The sequence below is a fragment of the Varroa jacobsoni genome, unplaced genomic scaffold (assembly GCF_002532875.2).
Source record: "Varroa jacobsoni isolate VJ856 unplaced genomic scaffold, vjacob_1.0 scaffold_429, whole genome shotgun sequence".
NCBI classification, from domain to species: domain Eukaryota; kingdom Metazoa; phylum Arthropoda; class Arachnida; order Mesostigmata; family Varroidae; genus Varroa; species Varroa jacobsoni.
This window is the reverse complement of record NW_019213331.1, coordinates 175,697-202,674: the sequence shown is the minus strand read 5'-3', so window position 1 is coordinate 202,674 and position 26,978 is coordinate 175,697. Positions and strand designations below refer to the sequence as shown.

Here is a 26,978-nt window from a genome sequence, read left to right as displayed (position 1 = left end):
CTCCAATTGTTATATGGGCTTACTTTCCATATAACATTGTGATAGTGAATATTATATCGTTATATTTGGCGACGCTATACCGTAGTTTTCCCGTCATCGCTGCATTATCTATTCAGGAAATCTTCAGAAGATAACAAACGCGGTTCAGGCCATCGGGAAGTAAACAGGAAAAGGGCTCGATCCCCCGGCGCTATGTAGCTTGCCTCTCCGAAGGTGAGTGTACGATATGATAATCCGTCTGTCAGTTAAACGGGGTATATAAAGACACGCTGCCATCTTGCACCAGTGCACTGAGTGAATTTGTAGCTAAAATACAGAAAATGTCCGTTAGACTTGCACTTACATTTGTAGCCTGCCGTTTGGCTATTATGCAAATGGGAGCAGTGCGTATTGACAGTATCCCTAAAGTTGTTCCGTATGATGAAGCTAGTATCGGCTACGCAGGTGATGGCGACCAAAGAAAAAATTATACTAACCATCATCTGTTCGTGGCGAGAATAGAAAGTGAGCATCAAAAAGAGGGTCTAGAACACCTGAAAGAGCAATTCTCTTCGTTAGATTTTTGGAACCCAGTGTTTGTGATGAGAAACGTGTCCATTCGTGTGCCACCGGAGTTTACTGACCCAGTGAAGGAAATTTTGAAAAAACATAAAGTGGCGTATACCGTCGCATCCAAAAATCTTCAAGCGTGGATAGATCACGAGAAAATCGAAAACCCTCAACAAAATCTGTTTCTTTTAGGAAGTGACCCTTCCCGATTTAATCTAAATCAGTACCATTCGTACGATGAAATTTCAGCCTATATTGATGCCATAGCTAACAGATACTCGGACGTCGCGCAGGTCAGTAACATCGGATCCACGTACGAGGGGCGACAGATTAAAGGTGAATAAAATAAATATAGATGATATATGCATCGTACATTGTATCGTTATTATCAACATTCGTTTCGTAAAAGAAGTTGCAGTATTTTTCTCAGACAAACGAAAATTAAAGTATAGGCTGCACTTTTTTTTCTAACAGGTCTGAAGATCAGTTCTGGGGGGAAGGACAAGCCTGTGATCTGGATTGATTCCGGAATACATGCACGTGAGTGGATATCACCGGCTACAAGCCTCTACATAATTAACAAACTCGTAACTGGTGCAAAATCAGACCCCACAGCTCGTGCTTTGGTTTCTTTATATGATTTTCATATCTATCCGTTACTAAATGCAGACGGTTATGCGAGAACATGGAGCGGTGATAGGATGTGGCGGAAGAATCGCGTACGCTTTCAGGGATACAGCTGCCAGGGCGTAGACCCAAACCGTAATTTCGGTTACGATTTTGCTGGTACTGGTAGCAATGGCGACGTCTGCTCGGACTCCTATCGTGGACCACAAGCCTTCTCCGAACTTGAGTCACAAGCCATTAGAAATGGAATTCAATCCCTAGATAAACAGGTCAAGATGTTCTTTACGTTGCACTCGTACGGTCAGCTAATAATGCTTCCATACGGTAGTGGGCCTCGCATCCAATCACGTTTCTACAACGATCAACTTCAGATAGCCCGAGCAGGGCAAAGAGCGATCAGCGCCTTTTCTGGTGTGCATTACGAAGTTGGCACCATTCAACAGTTATTCTTGGCTGCCGCGGGAGGGGCCGCCGATTGGGCTCATGAAAGCGGTGGTATAAAGTATGCATATGCAATCGAACTTCGGGATAAAGGACGATTCGGTTTCATGCTGCCCGCTAGTCAGATCGCACTAACAAGTGAGGAGTGCTACAGCGCTGTAATCGCTATGGTTGACGAGATGGCTCGCAAGGAAACTGGTCGGCCCGTGCTACCTGCAGGTCAGATGGCAAAAGGAAATGGTCAGGGAGGTGCCAACCAAATCCCCCAAACACTTACTACACTAAAATGGCCGCCTCAGTGGAGCTAAGTAAATATGAAATTGTATTTATTTTAAAACAAATTCCTGTCGCACTATTGACGACTCGAAGTAGTCCACAGAGGTTTGTTATTTATTGTCGACATAAACAACATTTTTACAAAAACGAAACAGAGCTAGAATATATATATATACCTAAAATTTACAGTCCCAAGACTATTACGCGCGATTCACCGTAGATGTTGTAAATTATTTAAAAGTTCAACCAAGATTATCAGCTACAATATATGGCATTGTGGTTTGTTAACGTCGACGCAAAACAAAAAGGCATATACCTGCGCGAAGCGCTTGCACAAACGTTATGCCATCCTTACTTGGTAGGTTAGTAGGGCCCATAGAACGCAGTATGAATACAGAACAACATGTTAAGACACGTAAATAATAATCAAGCCAACTTTGGGCGAGTTCTATTACTATTCCGTCTTTTTTTTTTTTTTTTTTTTTTTTAATTAGATTAGCATATAAGTAAACGCTGCTTTTTAAGTGCTTTTGTCCTACCACCGCCCCATTACGTGTTCACTTTTTTTATACCATTCGAAAGTGGTGACTCCTTTCTTTCATCGTTTAATAAAATTACGGAATTTTACATTAGTTCAGGCATTAAAATGAAGTGAAAAGTGCATTTCCTTATCCTTTTGTCGTGGTGTATGTACAGCGAGGAGTTTTTAAATGAGACTGAGGGTTTGCTCCAGGGCTCAAACATGAGACTTATGTTAGATCGAATTTTCATCCCAAAAAATCGATGGCAAAAATGTGAGAGTTATAAAGTTAACGTATCCACCATATGATCCACAATTACACTTCATTGGCGTATAAAATTAGTAAATGTACATTTGACACTGTAGAAGTCATCAAAACCTGCCTGAACGATTTTCTTTACCACCGGACATAAATTTCTAATAAGAAGGACAAAAAATGGGCGCTGAGTGTAACGGCAAGTAAATAATAGATTAATTTCTTGCTAGGATTGGAATAAAACGTTAGGCTTTTGTTATGTAAAAGAGCATCTTTACTTATTTACCAACCTATCGTATAATTCTACAATGTATTTGAATTATTTTATTTTCTAAGTCAACGAAAAGTTTAGAATCTCACTATGATTTTTCCGACAAATCTTTTTTTATCGTGTTTGGCTGTGACCTTTATTTAGTTCTCGACCAATTTATTTACTCCTTCTCGTCAAAAGTCTTCGGTTGAAAAGCTCGTCTAGCCGGTCTTTGAGACCCTCTTCGTTGCCCATTCGTCAATGGTCGGATAAGAATGTAATCGGTCGGCACCAAGTCCGTCGAATATGATGGCTGCGAAAGATCGTCGTTTGTAGAGTAGCTTAAAGGACCTCTACTATGTGTAACTTGGTGTTGCCATAGACACGAATGACTTTGTCTACCCTGTCGGATTTACGCTGGTAAATACTTCAGTGTGGCTAAGTCATAAACAGATCCTTCTTGACCGTCTCTTTTTTCTTAAGCAGTTCTCTGTGTATAAGGCCCTCTTAGTCCTATTAAATGTCAACCGTAACCTTTGTGGTGTGAAAATCTTGCTTAACTCTAAGCTAATTCGTATCACCCGGAGCTGCCCACCCTCTTCCCTGTTTCATATGTACACTTTTTGTCACCCGTAACAATTGTGTGGAGTAGCCTGTCATTATAATTACGCACTGCCCATCAGGAGCATCTATTTATGAAGCCTGAGCTCTAGCTAGAACTTAACTCGGTGCTCAATGAAAGCACAACATTCTCGGGTGATATGTATATGTAAAAGCAAATACGTACTAGAAAAATAACGTAGAAACGGAACATTTGAACGAAACCGCTATTACATAATATAGGTACGAATTTGCGAAAACAGTTTTGCTGAACGTAACACTCGTAACTTAGTAGTCGGTGCTATAGGCATGAATATATGAAGCTGAGCAGTAAGTACGAAAGAGGCAACTAGTAGTTCTAATTGTATATATCTGAAGGCAAGTGTTAATTTGCCAGAATGTCAGTGGACACCCACACACAAGGCATTACATTATACAAAAGGGAGCGTTGCTCATTGCGGAGATACCGGCACTGTGGGGTTTCGTCCTTAGAAAAAATTCTAAAGGCAATTGTAGAATAGTAAATCCTGGAGAAAATCAAATGTCGATAGGGTAATGTTAAGATAGACTAAGCAATACATTACGCCACATAAAACCCCAAAATACAGCTTCCCTCCCTCTGGCAACATAAATCAGGATAACTTTAAGAAGCTACATTTGTGTAGAGACTTATAAATAGGCCTCTTCCTTATTATCGAACCCCATTTTAAATACGGATCGTAGAGACTGTGCGTATGCAAGTTTGATGGAGAACGTTTGTAGGGCGTGAGACAAATGGGCAAATGCTTCTAGTTCAAACATCTATTTAGGTCGAGAAGTTTATAAAACCTATTCGTTTTGAAGTTTGGGCATTTACGATGTGGCAGATTAACGTAAATTTCGCGGTGCTGTATAGTTTTGGATCATATTAGAAGTTTGTGCCATATTTTCTAAACATTTCCGACGACATGAAATTTTTCGAGTTTGTCCTCCGTGCCATCTCATGTGTTGGCTAAGGCACGCTGAACTGACAGTTTCGAAAGTTATTTACACTAACTTATTTAGTTAATATTAGCTTGCGTATAATTCGTAGTTGCGTCGTATCGACTTCGTGCTCCTTGAAAATGGTCATTATTGAGCCGTAGTTGTTCTAAGTCTCCTAGGAACTGTCAACAAATAGCAAGAATAAAAAAATACCGCATGATAAGTACTGCTACACGAAATATCTGATTCCTCTACATAGTAGAATCTATCCCTGAAGAAAAATTTCTTCACGCTATTTCTTAGCGTCGCTGCGATGACAACACGAATACTTAACTAGAAAACATGTCTTCTTGATTTAATCATATATGTTTTATATGTCGTATATACACCACTTGCAAATACAATGACAGGCCTATTAGCACCGTTTCTTTGGTGCACGATATGGAAGGGACAAAAAACTGGAAACGTGCCTTTAGGAACTTTAGATTCGATTTGTTACAAACTAACTGTATGGATGAGTGTTCTTCTTTTAAGAGTAGTAAAATACCGGCAGACATCTTAATTTTTCTAATTGAAGTAGAACGAAGAGTACAGCAAATCTTTATGAGACACGTCAGATCGGAGGCTTGCTTGCGCAGAATGGGACGTTTTCTTAAAATTAGACATTCACCAACAATTCATTCCAAAACAAAGCGCTAGTCAAGAAATTTAATTGATCTGGTGGTTACTGAGAGACGGTGCGAAACAATGAACTAGTGATATGCGATCAGCCGGCCTGCGCCGGTGAGATAGGTCCAACGACACCATACTGAAAAAATACGATTGAATTGAAAAAAGAGTTTAGTGAACTCAAATAATTACCATAGTGCTAAGTATTGGCTCTAAGCGATTACTTTTTTTGGCTAAGTCCCTTAAACGATGGATGCAAAGTAAAAAGCCAGTATGGCAAAGGCCTATTCTTCCTGTGACCTTAAGAAGTAGCGAGAATAATGTCGACCAGAAAACCGCTGTTACAGAACGCAGCAGACGCTCATCCTCCTATCTGTTTACTCTTCCTTAGTTACTGATCTTTATCACTCGCAGTTATGATGCGAGTCGACACTTCGAGACATATATCTGGCTTATTTTCTACATTTTTTGTGGTACTGTACATTATAGTTTATGATTAGATGACCTCATTAGAATTCGTCGATCTAATTACAGATGCCAACCGTAAAAAACGGGGCTAGTTTTCATCTGCGAGCGTTCTAGCCCTTTTATTGGTTCCAAATAAAATTTTTGACTAATCAATCGTTGACTAATTTTATACTCAAACACCTAAGTGGTAAAGAGTAGGTAATAATACCTATATTCGCTATAGAATTGCCCTGCACCATACTCATTTTGAGAATGTACTGAACATCTCGTACAGATGAAAATTGTATCAATTGAATAAATTTCACCGTCGAAAGCTTTGGCAGCTAACGAAGCCTCAGCATCCCCAAGTAAATTCTTCATAAGGATATTAATGGCGAGGTAGAGTTTAGAAATTTGTTTGTGTGTATGAAGTTGATTTTTTCGTTAGTGACTATTTACTTCGCAATTTAGTTATTGTGATTTAAGCAAGCTCTTGTATGACCGAAAGTCAGTGTACGCAGGTCTAACGTGATTTAACAAGCATCGTCAATGGAAGTTTTTGGCCCACTTTCGTTTGCGATAGAAAGGCCACACAAAGTTCCACAGATGCCTACGTGCGACTTTTTTGTTATTATTTTTAAACTTGTTATGATATTCACTTAACTGAAAACATGTTAATTATTAAGCTCTTTCGCGTAGCCCTTCAGTGGATATTTACCGTTTAAGAACTACAGGCAGTGTCCTATGGGATCCTTCCTGTAGACGTTTATATTTAATCCTAAGATGCGAATTGCCTCAACATAAATAGACTGAAAACGCGATACTGTAGGCACTCTAATGCTAAGCAGGTACGCGAAATAGAAGTAAACAGATCACTTTTAGCCACAGTGGGGAAACTTCGCTTCATGACGCTTCTTGCAGGTCTGAAGTTTTACTTTTGATAATGGTATATTTGGTACGAAAATTGAAAGACTCGAAATAATGAGACGATCTGTTTTGTGCTTTCGCTTAGACGGCGGATCATTTTAGCGGTGCCCGAACGAGCATCATCATCATCATCTTCAACATTTGCATCGGAACAATGCAGCCAATAATTAATTAAGTTATCGCCACTATCGTGCATCGTCTGCCGAAACACGGAATAGGTTTCCATGCGCGTACATGATCGTCGCCATTAATTGTTACATAGAAGTTGCAATAATGTGTGCCCAATACTTCGCGTCTGGTTGGACACTGCATGTCCATTGAAGACATCTTACAATACCTGTGTTCCCCTGGGGTGATTCTATAGCATTTCATTGTCGAGGTTTCTATTAACAGCGGCCCTATTCAAATAGTATCTACCGATTTATATTGTATTTAAATGTCGTCGTCGTCCTCTTCCTTGCTTGCGGATGACCACTTGTTGAATTCGGCGGGAGCCCACTTTGCTTTTATCTCAATTCATCGAATCAATTATCGGGCTTTCTTGTGGTTCCTATTCAGGAATCACACTGCACCCAGTGTCTGCACTCTCTCCTATCGGACAGTACCTAATTGATCGTTGCAGATCTGCATGCTTGCAATAACAGAAACATATAGGCTAATACTACACAACAGCCGAACAGATACGCTTTGATTTGTTAGACCGATGGAATAATTTCGATTTTTTCTAATTGGTTATATCGATGGTCAGAGATCGGTCTTTCTAATAGGCCAATCATTTCGTCCAAGTTAGCACACTCTGGTATGCCTCTATCTTTTAAGCAACCGATATGATAAATCTAAACCACCATAGCATATTATTGCCGCCTTTTCATATAGTGCATCCTAGGCTATCCGTGCAAATATAGATAGGGTCAAGATTCCTAGGACAATAAACCGCAGTAGGCACTGCCGAAGCAATAATATTTTCGTCGTGATTTAAAAGCATTTGTAAAACAATAAAGATATCAAATGTATCCGAGTGTAAGCATTTATTTGAAAAGGACAATATGAAATGAGGATGAGGACTGAAGAAGACAACAGGCCAGATGCTCTAGTGAACTAAATAACTGCTAGAAAATTCGTCTGAAATATTCTTTTGCGTATTGTGTATGCAAAATATCAGATTAGCGAAATTGTACCAGTGAACATCTTTATAACGCCTCAATTACCTATCTGTATTATTTATCTAATTTAATTATATATAATATTTAATTATGTATGTCCAAATAGAGCCGTTAAGAAAAAGTATAGCTGCATTGTTGGCTTCCTTTCTTTTTAGACGTTCCAGACCCATCTACCAGTCACAAAACGAGTACTTAGTTCGCGCAAGACGACCCACCATGCCCGCCTATTCAGTGCTTTTGGAAGCCGTCCAAAAGAACCTCGCAAAGAAAAGCACGTATGTTTGTCTATAATGAGTTCGTTAACTTTCCGACTTACTTCGGCTCGGAATCACGAATGCGAGTACGCGAAAAATTATGCCGTGTTTCCTCAAATCTGGATGCTACTGGCCAACGTTAAGAGAACAGGCGACGGCGTGGCACGACATGAGCCTCCCCTATAGACAAATGGTTTCGCCCTCAACGCCAACCTCGGTCCTCAATCGTTCACCTTTCTATTGGCCAACCTTCCGTAACGGATAAAAGGTAGACGACTGTTCCTGAAAATCATAATATGTACACAACCTCGTTATATACAACAGCAGTCATTTCTACGCCTTAGCTACCCCCATGACCTACCTATCTTACATAGGGTGGGACACGGGGGATAGAAGCCTTGAAATTCCGATGGAGAAGAAAACTGGCCGGATTGCACGCACTGCGGTCCAGTGGGCGAAGCCGTGAGTTTACGCATCCGGACGTCCTGTGAACAAAATTTTTTGGAGCGCATATGAAAGAAAAAGTCCATAATATGGGTCGCGGTTGCAAGCCGGCATTAGCAACATTTAAACGATGATATCTGGCACTAACTAGTACACGAACTTCAATTATTGGAATGCCTTTTTCCGGACATGAAATGGAGCACCTCAAAGAGGCGTGAAATTTCTGCGAAAATTTGTCCGATTTTACAATGTTGTTACGACGAATGCACAAATGCTGCCTGGACATACAAGAAAATTATGGTCAAGATGCACTATTGGGAAAAAAACAGGCCAACGATAGTCCTGATCTTTATTCATGAAATTCCGTTATAAATGATGCTTCTCGTTACATTACAGAAATAGTTGACGAATTATTGTGGAAGTTAGGCGTTATCGACACCGACTACTCATGCTACCGCCAAATTGTAAGCCCTTTGAATAGAGCTGGCTACAAAGTAAGTTGACGTTTGTCTGCCGCACAAGTTGACGCAAACGAAGTTATCCTATTGTGTTTCCACCTGCGAAACCCTATAGAAACGCTATGAAATCAAACCATTTTCAAAGCGGTTGGTCACAGGTGATATAAAGTGTGTCTTGCTGACAATAATGTGCAAATAAAAAAAAAAAGCTGAAAAAATATACTCGGCAATTTGCTGGAAAGTCCAGACAGACCTCAAAGAAATGATGTTATATATTTGGGCGGGATTAGGAGTGAATAGTGATGTATGACAAATACGCTCTCGTCTGGCGAAACAACTGATTCGGAGATCGACTGTCAACAACTCTAGACCAGAACATTGAAAACAATCGACCGAAACCAACGAACAGAATAGGTACCACCTTCTACCATGACAACGTAAAACCACATACACATTTCTAGCTACTCGACCAAAATTTAGGGAAGCTAAATGAGAAATCTTAATACTTACCCTGTATAGCTGTGTACCCGAATCTTGCACCAAGATCACAATCATCATCTGTTTCTTTGCAGAATTCTCTTGGTATAATTTCAACGAAAATACGCACAAATCACTTGGCACCAATTTTCGCCCAACAATCACAGAAGTTCTACGGAAATGAGATTATGGTTTTATCAGAAAAATGACAGAACGTCATCGATCAACATAACGCATATTTACTTTGATTATATTATTGTGTAACACAGAAATATTTGCAACGACCCCTGGCTGAAAAACGGTAGATACTTGGTGGATGTACAAGTGGTCATATCGTTAAATCTGTACTTAAAAACTCTACTAAACACTATACGAACACGGTTCGAACCTCGCTAGACTACATACCACGAGGAACATGAATTTGAATAACTCGCTATGGCCGAAGCATTAAATCAGGATTGTCAGATGTCGCCGAGATTTTGCCGTAAAGTAAATTTAAAAAAGTAACTGACAAGTTATGTTGAATGATTCAACGTTTAGTATCGGAACTTTTGAAAAACGACTCAAAATAGCAGAATTATTGCGTACAGACGGACTCGTCCTGGTTGCACACAGCAAACAGGGCGTAGAAATTTCACTCGGTACCACAGAACAAAAAATATACAGATTTTAGCTGATATTGAGTTCGTTGAAAAATGTAGCGGTGGTCCCTTTAGGGGAATAGGGAATAAACCCTGCAGATACAATAAGACACTAGAGTATAATAACTCATATAAATGTTTATAAATCACGCTAGATCAAGCTGGAGAAATACATAAGAAAGCTTTGATCTTACGACAAAAACTTTATTAGGTGTAGAGTGGCTCAACGTATAGCACAACACGTGATACTATAAAGCAGGAAACCTGGATAAGCGGTTATTCCAAGGTGAGAAAAAAGGCAAAGAATCTGTTAGTTTAATATTTGAAAAGCCAAGCGCTAACCGTCTAGTTTCCACCATGGGACGTACAACATGTTATAGAGTGTAGAGTGTAGAGACAGCTGCCTTGAGGAATTGTTAACAGATTAGAAGATCTAGTATCCTGTGTTAGTCACGCCTATCACTGTATGTTTATCGCGATTAATATGACCATTTGAGCGTACCTGTTAAGAAGCACTTAAATCGAGCTACCTCACGTCCGAAAGAAGGCCCGACTTCTTTGCCGGATATAAGGAAACGTATATAGTACCAGGGTTTTTTTGTCGTAAATCTGCTTCCGTTCAAAAGGATTTATTTGAGTCCGCCGCACTGCCGGGGTGTTATATAGGCACAACTGTGTTAACTAAGTAAGTTTTTTTTTATAGGATACAACTGGTGTATTTTAGTGGTGGCCAGATTTTGCATTTTCCAATACTCACCCTATCCTCATACGGTCTCGCTGATGTTTCGAACCTTATATTTTTTCCTTCTACCTCACTCAAATGATTCTTATTAACAAGAGGCATTGGCAAAAGAGGCAAAAGAAGCTGTGCATAAATAAAGCTAATGAATCGCTTCAAACTCTTTATTCCCCATTCCAAAACAGTTCCTGACAAGTTTTTCTGCTCTTTTTCCTTGTAAGAATAGCTATAGATCTGAATTGAAGTGAATATGTTTGAGCTCACAGTTCTCTGAGATAACAGAGGTTGGATTCCTCTTATGTAATTTATTCTCGTCCGTCTGTTCAGTACAAGAAGGATAGGACACTCCCGGCCTATACGCGCCATGCCGGTTTTCCTACAGTCCTCCCTAATTATGTGCCTGATATTTTCTTACATAGCCATACGTCAAGTGCGCACTGCTGATGATGTAAGGACGACTATTATAGCCAGTCAAATCCGTTACAAGTCTGCCTCGCCTTGTCCTCTCTGTGTTACAGTTACATATGCTATTGTTGTTACGTAAGGGGGAACTGGCAAAAGGAACTAGTGCACCCACCTGTTGGTTGTCTCTTTTTCTGAACCCCGTCGAGCTTTACCCTTGATCATTAGCAATTCCAGGAGCATCATCATTACCATGGCCCTTCATTCCTGAAAACCCCTTTCCACTGCGTTGGGTTTCGCTCATGAATCAATCCTATACACCCCCGACAATCCATCCATCTAGCCGGTTGTACAAATTACCATCAGCAGCCGCAGTCCCTAATGCAACAGGCTGTTTTTCTCTCCAGCTTAGCCAACGGCGTCAGTGCACTTAGTTCGAATAAATACACAAAAAAATGGTCGGCCTATCGCCGACGGTTGCTTATCTAATTGCCCGCTTGCCCTTTGCGAGGTCTTTCGTCGTAGACTGCTGTCGATGGTTTTTATGATGATGCCAACTGTCGTCGTCGGCCGGCCGTCGGTTATTTCTGTCGCTATCGTTGTTCCGAGAGTCTGCTGGCCGCGAAGAGAGCCTGTCGCTGGCCCTTTCCTGCGCGCGCATGACTCCCTGCTGACGCGGGCCGTTGTCGCACACCAAGGGAACTAGCCAGCTGGCTCGCTAATGCTACCTGCTTAATATGCTGATCGGTTGTCTTATCGATTGGCGATGGCTGACCTGCTGGTAAAGCTTGAAAGAGCAGTGGCCAGCTCAAGCTGTTTTTTCCGTTCTATCGCGAAGCTCGCGCGCGTAAAGGCACCCTGCGATTGCACGGTCGTACGACAGGTGCATTCGGACCAAGCAGTAAAAGAACGGACACCCATCTCAGTAGCACCAGCAGCTACAACAACAGCCTAGACAAATACAACAGAAACTTGGATACAATTACGGTTTATATCAGCACGAGCGTAACGAGAAAGAACCGAAAGCAGCAGCAGTAACAACGTCAGCAGGGATAGTTAGAGATGGAGCAGGGCAAGCAGTGATGGTAGCAGTAATTGCCAACATATTTAGCTCTCTTTGTACACTCAGCAAAATACACATGATGCACTTTGCCCGGTATTAGCACTGCTACTGGCCTGATTTACTTTGCCCTGGCTGATCTGACGCGGCTGCACGCCACGAAGAGCAGGCACACGATGCCCCACAACGACGGCTACGACTGACTGACTGACTGACAGGCGGAAGGACGAACAGGAAAAAACAGCGGACAGACTAGTGAACCCCCAGTACAGACAGATGCGGAGCGAAACATCAGTTCGGCGCTAATGGCAAATGTAACAGATAGCAACTAATGGATTTTTTCGTCTGGTGCAGGATACTGCCTGTGTATTACAGCGTGACAAGCGCGGCTATTCGATAACATTTTTACCTCAAGACCACCACCACCACCACCACCGCCGCCGCCGCCGCCACTGCTGCTGCCGCTATCGAAGACACAAGCGACAACTGCGACTATTATCGCCAATAAGCCAGCACGAGGTAACCTGCTGATCTGGTTGCATGCATCTGCTGTGCTCGTTGGTGTATATGAATATCTGAGGGTTTGGGCGCATGTGCTCGTAAATGGGCGTGTAAATGTGTACGTGTCGCCGTTGAAGGATCTGTCAGGACTGTGACGAGTGTCTTTACGACTCGCCGTTGCAGTGACGTTACTGCTGCTCCTCTTTTTCGTGCTCAACGTTTTATCTTTCTTCTGTCGCCGCATGCTCGGCGTATCTAGTGAACGCTGCTGCGATCGTACTCACTACTCCTTTAATTCGTACTGCCGTGTAATTTATGATATTGTCACCACTGCCGAATAATTGTAAGCGTGTGCCGATCTGTGAATTGTTCATTGTGCGTAACCACGCTCGTGGGGGCTGACAAAATGAAGGGGGGAAAACAAGGTAAGCAATATAGAAGTTAAAGAAAATTAACTGTGGCTTTGCTAACGACGCTGATGGGCTTTCGTTCAGAACGATTAGTAGATAGTATAAAAGGAAATTCCTATGAACACACTGGACAAACTCAAATAAAAGTAGATAATTTTCTCACATTGAAAACACATGATAATCAGAATACCCTACAGAATTACTAGTTTAATGATAGACAGAAAAAATATTATTCCGTTCGACCCTGACCAACGTTGTCGCAGATCAGAGGACAAATCATTTAATAGATCAAAACTTTGATGACCTATTGTGTATATTAGAAACACGTTCAGACTGCGTAATTTACTTGATCTGAGCAAGCGCTTAGCGCCAAGTTACGCCATTTTCCCCTAACTTACGTAAGTTTCATAAATATCGGTCTTATAGCCTGATTTTGCTTAATCTAATACAAATATCGCGCATGTCCCTTGGTTTCCCGATTCATAGAATACCGTCGCAGGTAGCCACTGATCAATAGCATTCATTCCGCTCCATAGAACGTCAGTATTCAATGCAGGATCTAAAAAGATAGCATTTCTACGCTTATATACAGCTTTGGGATGGTCTGGGCTGTTTGTCCAATAAGAAGAATGAGAAAGAGGTTCCTTGGATGCATTGCTGAAGGAGTATGGATGTTACATATTGAATTTGAAAACTTAACTCAATGATTTTTTGGATTAAACGGTGTGATTTATTTTACTGTCCTTAAGATGGGAAGAACTAGATACCTTAATTTCCTGCCACTGAAGCTGTCTAAGAGAGCGAGAGAGAGAGAGAGAGAGAGAGAGAGAAGCAGAGCTGAAGATTGACGAAGATTTCGCTTCGAAAACATCTGTCTCTAGACATTGACTTTGCCGCACTCTTTGTTAAATTATGACTATACCGATTTTCGTTTCAGCTGTTATTGCAGCGTTTCTTGTAAAAAAATCATGGAAGAATGGCAATGGACCTGAGTAAGACATATTCTGTCGTTTAATCTCATTTAGCGAAAACCTCTTTGGGACACCTACAAATGGGTCCCGTGGCTAGGTGACTTTAAGCAAACGGCATATATTACCTATAGATAAATCAAGAGGAAAAAAACCATTCTGTTCTATGGGTATTTTGTAGAGAAGAGCGAGGAGCTAATGAGAGAGGCGTGCAGTGATATTAAATAACGATTTACCAGCGATTAGGTAAAATGATTTAATGTAAAACTGCATTGATAATGGTGGTTGGTGTAGTTCAACATGGTAAACTACAAGTTGCCCAATAGAATAAACAGCGGATCTCAGTCAACGCACTGAAGCAGAGAGGGGTATTGGAAAAAAAAACAAGGTAAACAGAAACGCGAATGGATACTAGAAAAATATGCCTTAATAACGTACACATTTTCTATTTTGCGGAGCGAAAAATTTGTCCGTTTACCTCAATGTTGCCAGGTGTGATTTGATGAAAACTAAGCGCGTGTGGGCCACTCAAAAAAAAATAGGAAAAGGTAATTGCGGCTTTTGTAGAAATGCGAAAATCGTTGCGCGATTCGCGTTTTTATTCCTTGTAACGTTTATGGAACCTGCAATATTAATTTTCCGAGCTGCTAATTATATTGATCCTTCAATGTTTGAGTGACCCTGCACATTCGGCCTTCAAGGCTCTTTTACTTCGCTAATTTAATATACATGAACAATTTTAAACGTTCCACTCAAAACTATTCGGCTACAGATGGAACTAAAATGATTGGAAGCGTGTGCATAATTTGGTAGAAGGATTTTTTCTTATTTAAGACGATGAGAAGCAGTAGAAGTTTGACTTTTATCGCAAATTCTGTAACGTTTTCAGCGATAGTTGGCAATCATTTGTCAGAGTTCATCCTTCGGTAATGTTTGTCTGCTGTTTATATTGTATGTATAGACACGTGATAAAATTATGCGTTGCCCAATATTGTGCATACTTACTATAGCTTTTAGAAGGCTGTAATTCGATGTAAAAAGCGCGCCATTATGATACAGAGTGGATGGGTTGGAAAAGTAATGGTATCTGCTTAAGGTGTTTATGAATATATATATATATATATCTACAAAGGTCTATATTACTAGCTCTGTCCTGATCAACGCAACTTCAAATTTGAACTTCAGAAACAGTTCAGCGGGTAATGGCAACCCTTTAACAATGCTGTTGTTATTACGGTGTTATTCTTCTGGCTATCGTAGTTTAATTCGCTAACACGGCTAGACCATCACGTATACAAGTGACCTGTTTGCCAGAGTTTTTAAAACAGGACGCATGGTGAACTTCATGAACAGGTGGACGTTATCACCATTTTATTATATTTAGACAATGCCAATAATTGGAACTGTCATAGGAGACATAGGAGAATGGACATGGCTGGCTAATCTAAAGTTTTTGATGTCAAGCAAAACATTACTATACTAATAATAACAACAAAAACAAGTGATCACCTTCCCTTAAAACAGTACTTGTGTTGCTACTGACACAATTTAGTTGCAGAATATATTGCACACCAAGAAAAAGTGTGGCCTTATACATTTACATCCTGCATCTAACGACGGGCAAGAAACGGAGTGATTAACACGTCAATGAACACGTATAGCTTTTTCTGCTAGAAGCGGGCTGCTCTCTCGCTCACCGTGGCGAGCAAGCAGACCGCCGAAGCCAAGCATCTCATTGGCTTTTCATTACCAGCGCCTGCTATTTTTGCCCCTACTGCCATTACTGTCACTGCCGCTGGCATCGGCGATGTAGAGTAAAAGGGTCCGTCCAATTGTATCAAATTTAGTTTTCCTCTTCGTGAGACCAGTCCTCCTGTTCCGCGAACCAGCGATGGCTAAAATCCAAGACTTCCCAACACAGTACCAGTGGTCCACAGCTATCCATTACTCACCCTGCTTTTCCAACCTAATGAACATTCGAGCCATTGACTCGTCGCGGATTACCGCTATAAAACAACTTTTTATTCAAACTACAAGCAAACTTTTATGTAAACCATTCGTTTTGTTTGATAAATAATCGCCGTTATATTGGCTAGCGCCTCTTGTAGGTGTTAGCCTGCTTGATAGGTCAGGAACTGACTAGAAGTTCGTGCGGCCCTATCACCGAAACAAAATAAAGGAACTTCCTTTGATTATCGCGCATGCCTAGTGGGGGAGCGTATTTTTTTTTTTTATCATATCATTTAAACATATGTGAACGTCCATTTCGACAAGTGAGTATTTTTTTGCAGCGAGCGTAAAGCTGATGTCAAATTTACGTCTCCATTTGTCTCACAGGAGTCGCAGTTTCGTCTTTGAACATTATTGTTCGTTGGGGATGACGCGCACTCGTGTATTACGTTAAGTACAACCCGCTATTTTATTATCATTATTTATTAGTACATAATATAATCGAAACAGAAGTAAATACAGGAGTCCTTTTTTTTTTTGGCAACAAACACATTTTAATGTGTTTATTTGGTTTCGAGTTTTTTTCAAATAGAGACTAAGGCGAAAACTTCAAGTTCATTGCAACCAATGACCAACACTACGTGACTTTCGCTCACAAAGAGTTTTTTTTTTTCTTAGCGATGATCACGCGAAGGGGCCGGATCAGACCGCTCTCTTCAAGTTAAGCCTCTTATCTTTTCGAAGCATTAGCAAACTGGGCAGTGTTTCTCACGTTTATTTGCTCGCTAGTCATTTATTCCTCTGTCTCTTCCTATGTTTTGTACTATAAACCATTTAAGTCATTATCATAATATTTAGCAAATTCTAATCTAGCGGCGAACTTATTTGCTTTTCCCCCAGACATAATGATGCGTAAACGTAACGTGGAATATTTATAACGACCCTGGCTTTTCGTCCTCACGGAACGAAAGTGCAAGCTTAAAAAGAGAATGACTTAAAAAGTTAACTTTATTTGGGCTCTAACCAATGAGGAAAAAGAGACTCATGTCCGTGTCTCATAGAGTAGAAAACATCTGCAGGCTTTGGGGGTGAATTATCTAGTGATCTGCTGGAAGATAGCCATACTGGGGATGAATAGTATTGATTTTAGCATATTTGAAGTACAGACTCCCTGTTGAATATAAGTTTAACACTGTTTTAAATATAACGTTAATTATATTAATTAATAAGGTGAACGGGATCTGATATAGGTCATAACTTAACTAATAAATAAGCACAAACGTGACCAATAAACTTTCAAATGCATTAGATACTGTAATAATGAGGTCCTAAACGGTGACACATTGTCCTAAGTATATCTTGCCCAATAACGATATGAGGGTGTTCGCTTGAACAATGACATTTAGCCAAAGTAGATGATTTACTAATATTTTTTCTATTAGATGTTCTCATTGGCAGTTTCTTGTCAGCTGGAACCTTCTTTTTTGATAGGTCGACAACGCCGTACTTTCTGAGAAAGTTTTCTTGACTTGGAACATATCAGCTCTCAGGCTCTTCTGAGGGCCTCGATCACGAGGCGGGCAAAACACGCACTTTCAAATGTAACGTTCGACCAGAGATAAATTCTTCTTCTTCTTCTAAGAACCAAGCCAACGGTTCGTATTCATTGACATCGCTAAGTAAGCAGATGAAACAATCTAATAACTACAACGGTACGTCAAGTGGGACGAAGATATTAGAAGATATATGTTTCATATCGAAGTAGGAAACGCAAGCTTCCGGTGTCTTGCTTGTGTACAACGCGACGTTCACTATTTGGCGCTAACGATTTATTAGTTGTATGCGTAAAAGCCCTCTAATAGACATAGTTCATTAGTTCATTCTCGCGCGTGGGCAAGCCTCGTGTTCGTACAGGCAGGTTAAAGTTACGTCCAAGTTACGCTCAGTATATGTGATACGCATTATACCAGTCATAAAAAAAATTTCATAATGCTCAGTCACTTACAATGTTATCCTATGATCCGAGACTTGACAATCCGGAACTGCACATCTTCGGGCACAATTAAGGGAAGTTCTTCTCGTTAGAACACATGAAAGAACATTTCGGTTCCTGTAAGCTCGGGTCTACCTATCTGAAAGCTTTTGTTTGTGTCGTACGTCGTTAAACTCCACTAGTGGTTAGCTTCTGAGAACTGCCACCTGAATAGACGTAGCTAATGATTCGGATTTTCTGGATACGATATTCCGTTGCAGGCAGCATTACGACGCCCGAGGTGTGTTTTCTAAGCGATCGATAACGTCACGACATCTAGCGATTCCCGGATCAGCTATACATGACATAGCTAGCCTTATCCGGGTCCATAATAAAATAATCTTCGTTGTGAAGCGAAAAACTCGGAAGTTGCTTTGACGAATTAAGACGGGTACACACAATGTTTCTTTATGAGAGCCTCACGCCGCAAGGCACGCCACGACGTGTAGCTGCGCATGGATCGATAAGGGTATCGCTATTTCTCTGTTTATAAGCAGCAAAAAGGGTATACGTGCATAATAAATGCGCGAATTTTAGCGGGCTCGTTATTTCGAGAACGCCTTTGTGTCTCCCAGTCTCTGTATATGAATGTGTGTTTGCATATCGATTTTTTCCGCCGATTTTTGATCATGGAGTTAATAGAAGGCGCTTCATGTTTTCTACTCAGTGTCAGTGAAAGCAAATAAAGCTAACAATAATCTAAGTGAATTGCTTTCAAAGAACTATTTAATGAAGAAAGTATTATCGGTCGTATGGGTAAACTTTCGCAAAGACTTGCCATAATTTGATTGTTCGTATAGAAAAACATATCTATCTGAAAACGGAAACTGTGGAAGAGTCCCCTGCGGTACAGGTGGCATAATTGCGTACGATCCAACGTTCAAGAGTATCACAGTGGTCCGATTTAGAGATGTATTTTTGTTACTTGCGGTCGCATGGTAGAACTTGTGCTCCACTGCGGTGCTATGTTTGCTTCTGATTTTTCACCGCATCGTACTTTAGTTACAAACAAATCGACCATCGATAGGACTAGGTTTTTTCAGTATTTCCACTTGTACGTACTACGTACTAAATGTGTTCCTTATCAGAGCATCAGTTGAAGAATTAACTCAGTGGCTCTGAAGCCTCTTTACTCTGACGCTAAAGGAATTAGTAAATTCACTGCTGTCCTATAGGTGTTTGTGCGTTTGGGCCTTTGCAGCCACTTAACGAATAGAAACTTCTGTATGTTGGGGTAACGTAACTTCACCTGTAAACTCTGCATCGAAAGCTAGATCGTCGAATGCTTTACAAAAGGCGTGTGCGTTTTTTAAAACGAAACCACGCTGCTAATTCAAAACGTTTGGTATCTCCAAAATGTTATATAATTGTTCATGAAAATATATTCTAATATCACGTTTATAGTAAAACTCGTAAAGTGATCAACTTGTATGTTGCTCATATCGGAATTTCAAACAAAGGTAATCGAGACTAGATTTAGCCAGGCGGAACGTAGCAGTACGATCGCTGCTCAGCGCCCTATTCCACTTAAATTCTGCGGTTATCGTATCTTTACTAGCACGTAAAAACCATATTTACCTTTTATTAATTATTTAAATTAACCCCAAAGGTAAGTTTATATAACGAGGCTTGATTGTCGATAATACTGAGAAAAAACTAAAGAAGTTCTGAGAGCTTTTAGTAAAATGGTTTGTGGTCAAATATATCAAATACAGTCTTGCTATTGTACAACAAAGCTCAATCTTATTGATGTTTTCGGTGCTGAGGATAGAAGAAAATTGAAACGGCGTTTACCGTTTCCTAGGATTGCTGTAGCAGCTAAGCAGCCTAAAATTTGTTTTAACATAAATAGAAGATGAGATATCTACTGCGTACTCGCGTCAGGTACTACGAAGCCAAATAACAGCGATGTACATCACAGGCTAATACCCTAATATTCCTCAACCGCACCGGAATATATGAGGGCAGTGAATTTTGTTTTGTTCTGTGAAAGAAGATTTGGGACAATGTTCTTTTCAACTGAGTCAGGTATAGGCCAACGAACGTCAATAATAGTTGTTTCCTAGAACGTTCCTCAGCACGTTCCGCCGGCGTTAACGTTGGCTCACGCGCCAAAGCGTTGATCGCCAGGATTTTTTCTAACCGTGAAGGATATTGTTGAGGAATATTAGCAATTTTTTCTCTGGTTTACAACGAATTTCGAAGGGCCGGTTTAAGCTTTTCAGCTTAGGCAACGTTATCAGAGCAGATACGCGAAAAAGTTTAAAGTGAAAGCTGTACAACCTATCACCAAAGGAAAATACAAGGTCGAAACGTTTGTTCGGTAGTTGCAAATAGCTTTCGAATGTTGGCGAGCTCCTAGTGACGTTATCTACGAAGACAGCGTCACCAGGGTCAAAGGCATACTTGATGCAGACATACGTTTGGTTGGTAGGCGTCGTTCGGATTATTCGCTACGAATTCCGGATATCCGTGCCGTGAAGAAGCACATCAGGGTAGAAACCGTTGATTTGGAATTGTAAATGTAAGGCTTCAGCAAAAGAGTAGCTATATAGAGGCACCGTCCGATTTCGAAATGAAACTAGCTATGCCCCAGTTTCCAACCCTGAGAACGACGCAACGTGATCGCATCATTGGTTAGGGCACAGCAAATTGCTACTGTATATTGCAGAGTATTTTATGCGGTCGTCGTTAGCCGAGGCCTTGATATTTTTCGATTGATCGTTAGTGAGAACATTCTATTTTATAGAGAGAAATTTATTTATTGAGTTAAAGAAAGCGTTTACGATTGGAATGTCTGTCTACGACCACAGAACAACGGCTAATTCTAAGTCCATTTGTCCGTTGCCCTGTTGTGTCGTCAAGGCAACACCCATATGTTCCAAGTCAATGTCTGAGTCGCGTGGGCTTGTAGAGTTGCGCCAACCTAATTTGTTTACAGAAACGTCCAAATTCCGTTATGCCATGGTGCATGGGTAGCAAATAGTAGAGATGCAGTTAATGGGACGACTAGCACTCCACAGCCAGGGGGTCTTTGAATAAGTACGCGAGGCCATAAAGTGGCCGAAATGGTCTAGTTACCATTGCCCAAAAATGAACGATGGTTATGTAAGGCTAACGGCAGTGGCTGTAGAGCGTTTTGTTTACGTCGATAACAGTTGATGTTGAGCCGTGTGTGCATTTAATGTGTTGTGTATATATATTATTAAAAATGCCGATGTATCTTTTAGTTTCTGCTAACCCACAATTATCTTTTGCTCGAGCGGTTGGTCACAGAGTTGCTACCGTAACAATGTATAAATATGATAACAGGTTCCTGTATAAAGTCTCAAGCGTATTTCTACATAAGGATATAAAGCGAATAAATTGTATTTGTGCCTGTAATAGTGCACCGATACTATAACTGGTAGCAACGAGAAGAAGGGAGAGCCGATTTAACAACAAGGCGTTAGTCAAATCGAGAGTATACGAAGTGGTCAATCACAGCACAAAATAACGTTCTGTTGCGGAGCGCGTGTGGAAGGAGTCGTGTTGCCGCAAGAGCTGTCATTTCTTGACAACCCGGAGCTTGGGCAATAGATGAGAACCTTAGGCTTAACAGAAGGTATCGACGGTTGGTTGCATAGATGTCTGTTCGAGATCGCTTATAGACTTCTGCGAGGCTAAGCTCAGTACTAGTACGAACCTGCTGTAAGTGGGAAAGCAGCATGGGATCAGCTCACGGCTCGTCTATTCAAGGGGTTTCCACAGAAGACACTACCTTACTCGGGAGGAGTTAATAAACGGGTTGCCCTTTAAATTCAAGGGATTACGAGAAAACATCAAAGTCTGACGACTTCGTAAACTAACTATCTATCTATCTATAGAGTCGCCGCCTGACCTCGGATGCAAGTCATGAATGTACCGAAGCATGGCAGAGACCGAACCGTTGTCAAGTCAGCCAGGATGTGTAACAAGTCAGGCTTCTTTCTTTGCTGCAATGGGCAGGGTCGCTTCCGAGGTAACGATCCCAGCGCTTGCGTGTTGCATCGTGATATTTGACGTAAGCATAGATGGTCCGAATCCGAAGGACATAACGGCTCTGCGGGTTGCTTTGCTGCCCTAGGAAAACTGGTGAACATGCGGAATTTCAGAAAATTGTATAGCGGCTAGCAAAGCGACGTTTCAATATTGGCCACGGCATGTAGGCGAGGAAGGTGGATCGTGTGAGGGTTACTCTCATTTGAAAGTATCTGCAGTTAGAAAGGTGATAGGTTGTAGAAAATGGCGATAATGCGTACGCGCAAGACTCAATGGGGAACGATTTCAACCGAGGAAGTAGATCGGTTTGAGTAAACAGAAATGTCACAAGAACTGTAAAAAATGCTGTATAAAACCTCGTTACAATGAACATTGGCCTCAAGCGGGAAAAAAAACAGCATATCGATCGCATTTACGCCGATAGTAGTGTATTTGAACTAACATACATAACAAAAACAAATATTTCAACGTATATTTTTGCAAAAACCCAATTCAACATAAAATTTGGCTAAAATTCAATTGAACATAAATTTTGGCGGAGTCTCATGCTCGAAAGTGTAACGTCCGGTTTCTTTGATCTGATGATGCTTCTATTCAGTGGCTAACCCGCCCGTTTCAAATGTTCTCTTTGCAATTCTGCAGACGCCTTCCTGATGGCACCGCGTTGCCAAGTCAATGCGTCGTCGTGCCGAGTATTGAACACGCAGTGGTCGCTCAGTGCTGCCAATGGGTGTTAACCTCATGTTTCCTCAAGTGAGATTCCCGAGGCAAAAACGCGCATCTAGAAAGGATAAATTATCTCTAATTCAACGCAGTCGAACTCATGTGAATAGCGATAAGCTGACTTATGTAAAAATCTAAACATGGCTTCGGGTAATTGCCATGCCAGGGCTTCTCGCAAAAACGACTTCAAGGGTGGCGGCTTGTTAATAGCTTAGAATAGAAGTACTTTTGACGAGGTTATGGGTTGCAGTATAAACTCAATGCAGCACTTATCGTTTTTCGAAGTAAAAAGCAATCGCTTTTCTTACAAGGTGGCTTATGCGGTTTCAAGAGGTGTGTATATGAGGAAAGATTTTTTGTTTAAAGCCTTCTTGCCCCCTGTAATGCCTTTTGGCAAGCTATAATCCCCGGGGCTATGCGCCATCACTGCGCTTTTTTTTATTGGTTTTGACGTCGTTTTATTTCGATTTCTGGTCGTGCTAAGACAGCGGACTTTATTTAGATATACGCTTGTCTGCTCTTGCGCTAGGCTACTTGCGCAGACACTAGCCTTTTGCGACTGAACTCTGCCTGCTTCTAGTTTATGACTTTAGCCTTCTCGACATCGTCGAGCAGTTGGGCAGAAATCGGTTGACGGATGGTTTGCTGGTTTTGAGATTCGGTAGTTCGGTCGCTCCCATGGACACCATCGCGTACCTTGCCGCTGATACTACACGCCGCCAGTAACCTAGGTGCGACTGACTTACTGTGATTTATTTGGCACTAACAGTATTATTCTATACTCCACAGCTAACCCCATAGTAAAAGGCGCTTGCTAGTGGAAGTGAGGTTTTTTTGGCGGAAAGTATCGCCTGTCTCATTTCATACCAATAAGGAACGCTATGCTATCTATCTAACAATTCTCGTAGGTAGATGCTTTTACTGTCGATCCTGATATAGGGGGGAAGCACGCTACCATTATTCTTCGGCGTCCTCACATCTGTGTATTCTCCAGTTTAGGCCGACTAAAAATCAATTCAAGTTGCGCTTTGCCAAGGCTCTCGCGTATGCACAATGTTTGAGGGAAAACGCTACTCGAGTCAGTCAGATTTCACTTGGAGTTCACGGAAAACAGCGTGCAGATTTCCTTTGCCTTTTGCAGCTACAGATAAAATTATACGTGCACTTAGACTACCAGGCTTTTTTGTCGAGACATTTACTTGTTTCAGGGTTCCCTTATAACGCGCATTCCGAACTACAATAGGTGCCATCGTCTAGAGGCGCTTCTTTGCCCGCCGCTGGAAGGCTTTGATTTTCGAGAATTTGTCTTTTTCAAGGGGAATTTGTCCTGTACACTTTTGAAACGGCCAAATGACGAAGCCAGTGTACAACAATCGAAGCTCGACTTTATGGGCACCAGAACATACTGAATGTTATTTTATACACGTCAACTTGCTGTAAGCGATTAGAAACCAGGATATTTCCCTTGTGACGGACGTTTTCGGAGTTTACTGGGGAGTCTATGTGGTTGTTTCGAAGTTAACGTTTCATTTTAGATAAATTTGTCTCAAAAACACTTTGAATTCGTAGAAATTAGAGTTTTTTTGCGAATACATCAGCGGCTGATTAGCCCATTAAAACGGAGAGGATTTTAACAGAAGCATAATAACTAACTCAGTAAGCTAAGCCGCCTGGCCCGTCGACTATTGATTAAGCTGTGCCTCCATATTAAACATCATATTAGAATAGCTAGTAGTTCTTATGAGATCTTGCCTGTCCTAAAAGTAAATATACAGCGCCAACTTTTGAACAACTTCAGCCTTTTGTCCTCCTAGTAAATTCATCCTCACTCATCTTCTACGTATAGTAGAAGATGAGTGAGGATCTCTCTACGGTTGTCAGCTGCCAACACATTCTGCGTATCCGATTGTTGTTTAGGATTGGCATGCCATGACTACAGTAACTCAAGATACTTGTGCAAGGTGCCAGAAGGTAGAAGGTTTGCCAAGCGAATGACTATCGGCCTCTTGTTTTCAATAAACAGTTCGATCTCTTCAAACGCAGACGTTTGAAGGACCTTTTATTAATATGGCTGGAATTTCTTAGTTTCATGGTGACCCTTCGACGCTTGCTCGATTTTCTCAACTTTCACTTTTTCAAGGTTTGTCGTATTCACGAACAATTGAATCACCATATCTTAAATACTCGCTTTTGTCGGCCATATTATAATGTATCTTCCATGATATATATACACATATAGAGTAACTGGTAAATTATGTTACTCAGCTATGGGTAATCCTACATGTAAAAAACGTACTGTTTGACGATTAGCTAATAAAAAAAAAATATATGACATTTCTTGCTATAGTATAAAATAAAACAAGTATTACAATGATCAACAGCTTTAACTGTGTGACCCATTTGTAACGGAGACATTCTAGTACGGACTGTGCTTGTATTAGTAGCATTGCAGTACCACAGTATTGATTTCATTTTAGATAATATTATAAAGATGTTAAATCCACTATTTAATAAAGAGAACATCACATTTATTGGTGCTTAGGAGATGCGAACAAAGACCTTTGCCGTAAAAATAATGTTATTTTAATAAATTAATGATTTAATATATATTTAAATTCAAACGTACGCACATCAGCAATCAACAAACTTTATCACGTAACCATATTTTATATATTCGCTCAAGCTGCAGGCGGTATTTAGGTGCACGATTGCCAGATAGCGTGTAGGTAGCCATTCTACATAGCGAGACTATAGAAGGGCGTGAAATTAAAAGTAAAAAAAAAAAGCAGAACCCGTTGCGTCTGACCCTTTACCCTAACTGCAAAGAAGGCGGCTGGAGAAGAGGCCTCAAGCAGACATGACGCCCCGTTAGTTGTTTTCCTTCATCCCTTGTTTAGAGGACGTTGAATAAATAGACAGCGAGCAAAAAACAATAAGAAAAATATATTGCTATACGGAAACTTCTATTCATTGCATGACAAAAGAGAAATGTTGTGTGAGTCGTTAAATTGGTATCAAGCTTGTTTAGCTTTTAACCCAAGGGGTTAAAAGATGTAATGAGGTAAAGCATTATAGTGAAATTATAAGCGTTCCTTAATGGGTACGTGACGCCGAGTGGCATCGTTGTATACATCAAAATAGTATACACGAATTTTTCATGTCATTGTAGAAGCCTTAGAGCCTTAGGCACTACGGTGCAGATCCCCACAGACAGTATCGCCTCGTTCATGTTACATCCATCCTTATCTATTGGTACCAGTATTTAATACCATGTTACGTTCTAAATACCATCATTGAAAATTTGAACTTTTAGGACAATATCACATGAGAATATTTTTAAATAGCTTAAAATCTAGGTATTGCTAAAGGTTCAGTTTTTCTGGGAAAAAAAAAACGTGTAATAATGAAATATAATTGTACAGCATAATAATGAAAAATAGCTTTTCTAGTTCCAATAATAACGCTTTAGTCGGTTGTTTTAGAAGAAAGCGTCCTATTCTATACTAATGTATAGGGTATCAGAGCGGACAAGTGGACCCTGAGAGGTTGAATTAAGATAATTCTTTAAAATAAGATTTCCAGTAAGCTGGGCCTCACTGTCATAAGAAATTCTATACAACATGTTCTGAGAAATAGCGAAACCAAAAACTGTCATAGACAGAACTTTTTTTTTAATTTTTAATTTTTTTTTGTTTTTTTTTTTTTATTTTTTTATTTTATTTTTAATTTTTTATTTTATTATTTCTACCTTAGGGATTATTTAATCGGAACTTAAATATAGAGATTATCTGTACAAGGTAACCTTACTAACGAAGCCTAGAAAAGCGTCACTGGGTAATGCTCACCAAAACAAGCTTTCAAGTGCCGTAAGTTCTACTCTGGCAAAAAAGAGTGACACTAGCCGACATTTTAGAGATGTTGTTTTGCTGGAACAAAGTCAAACGATACTAGGCGGGCGTGGCAACGTCAAGCGCTAACTAGACATTCGTGTTTGGTACGCATTCGGCTGGAGATTCGCGACAAAACACATCCGTACGTATGTTTCAACCGGTTTATCCGGATTATTTGCCTGTTCACCTAATCAGTGTCTAGTGTTAGGAAACTGCAGCCACGCTGCCATGGTGGACCCTGAAGGTGTCCCTTTCCTGTAATAAATTTCAAAATATCACTTTCTGCTCTTTCAATTCGTAGATTCGACACGTTTTCGCTGT

The 26,978-nt window shown here is 40.6% G+C and overlaps 2 protein-coding genes across 6 annotated transcripts in view; both read left to right on the top strand.

Moving 5' to 3' along the window:
• LOC111260323 (uncharacterized) overlaps positions 1 to 26,978 on the top strand; it is a 129,478-nt gene that overhangs the window by 47,198 nt on the left and 55,302 nt on the right. Inside the window, exon 1 of one of the 4 annotated variants that reach the window (XM_022832962.2) lies at positions 11,820 to 13,089. The exons of 2 other annotated variants lie outside the window; for them this stretch is intronic. In XM_022832962.2, coding sequence (XP_022688697.1) covers positions 13,071 to 13,089 — 19 coding nt within the window. In that variant the 5' untranslated portion in view covers positions 11,820 to 13,070. Of the gene's footprint in view, positions 1 to 11,819; positions 13,090 to 26,978 lie in introns of those variants that run through there. One more of the 4 variants, XM_022832964.2, reaches the window with a different exon arrangement.
• On the top strand, positions 269 to 2,348 carry LOC111260341 (carboxypeptidase B). Of its 2 annotated transcripts, XM_022833018.2 has the most exons (3): positions 269 to 885; positions 1,024 to 1,089; positions 1,219 to 2,348. In XM_022833018.2, the coding sequence occupies exons 1-3, from the start codon at positions 321 to 323 to the stop codon at positions 1,923 to 1,925; spliced, it is 1,338 nt and encodes a 445-aa protein (XP_022688753.1). In that variant the 5' UTR covers positions 269 to 320; the 3' UTR covers positions 1,926 to 2,348. The 2 variants fall into 2 exon arrangements, with proteins under 2 accessions (XP_022688753.1, XP_022688751.1); XM_022833016.2 differs by having other exon boundaries at positions 270 to 885; positions 1,024 to 2,348.

Coding starts and splice junctions, on each gene's coding strand:
- LOC111260341 (XM_022833016.2), top strand. CDS start 321: ATGTCCGTTAGACTTGCACTTACATTTGTAGCCTGCCGTTTGGCTATT. Junction 886..1,023: donor CGAGGGGCGACAGATTAAAG/GTGAATAAAATA, acceptor TTTTTCTAACAG/GTCTGAAGATCAGTTCTGGG.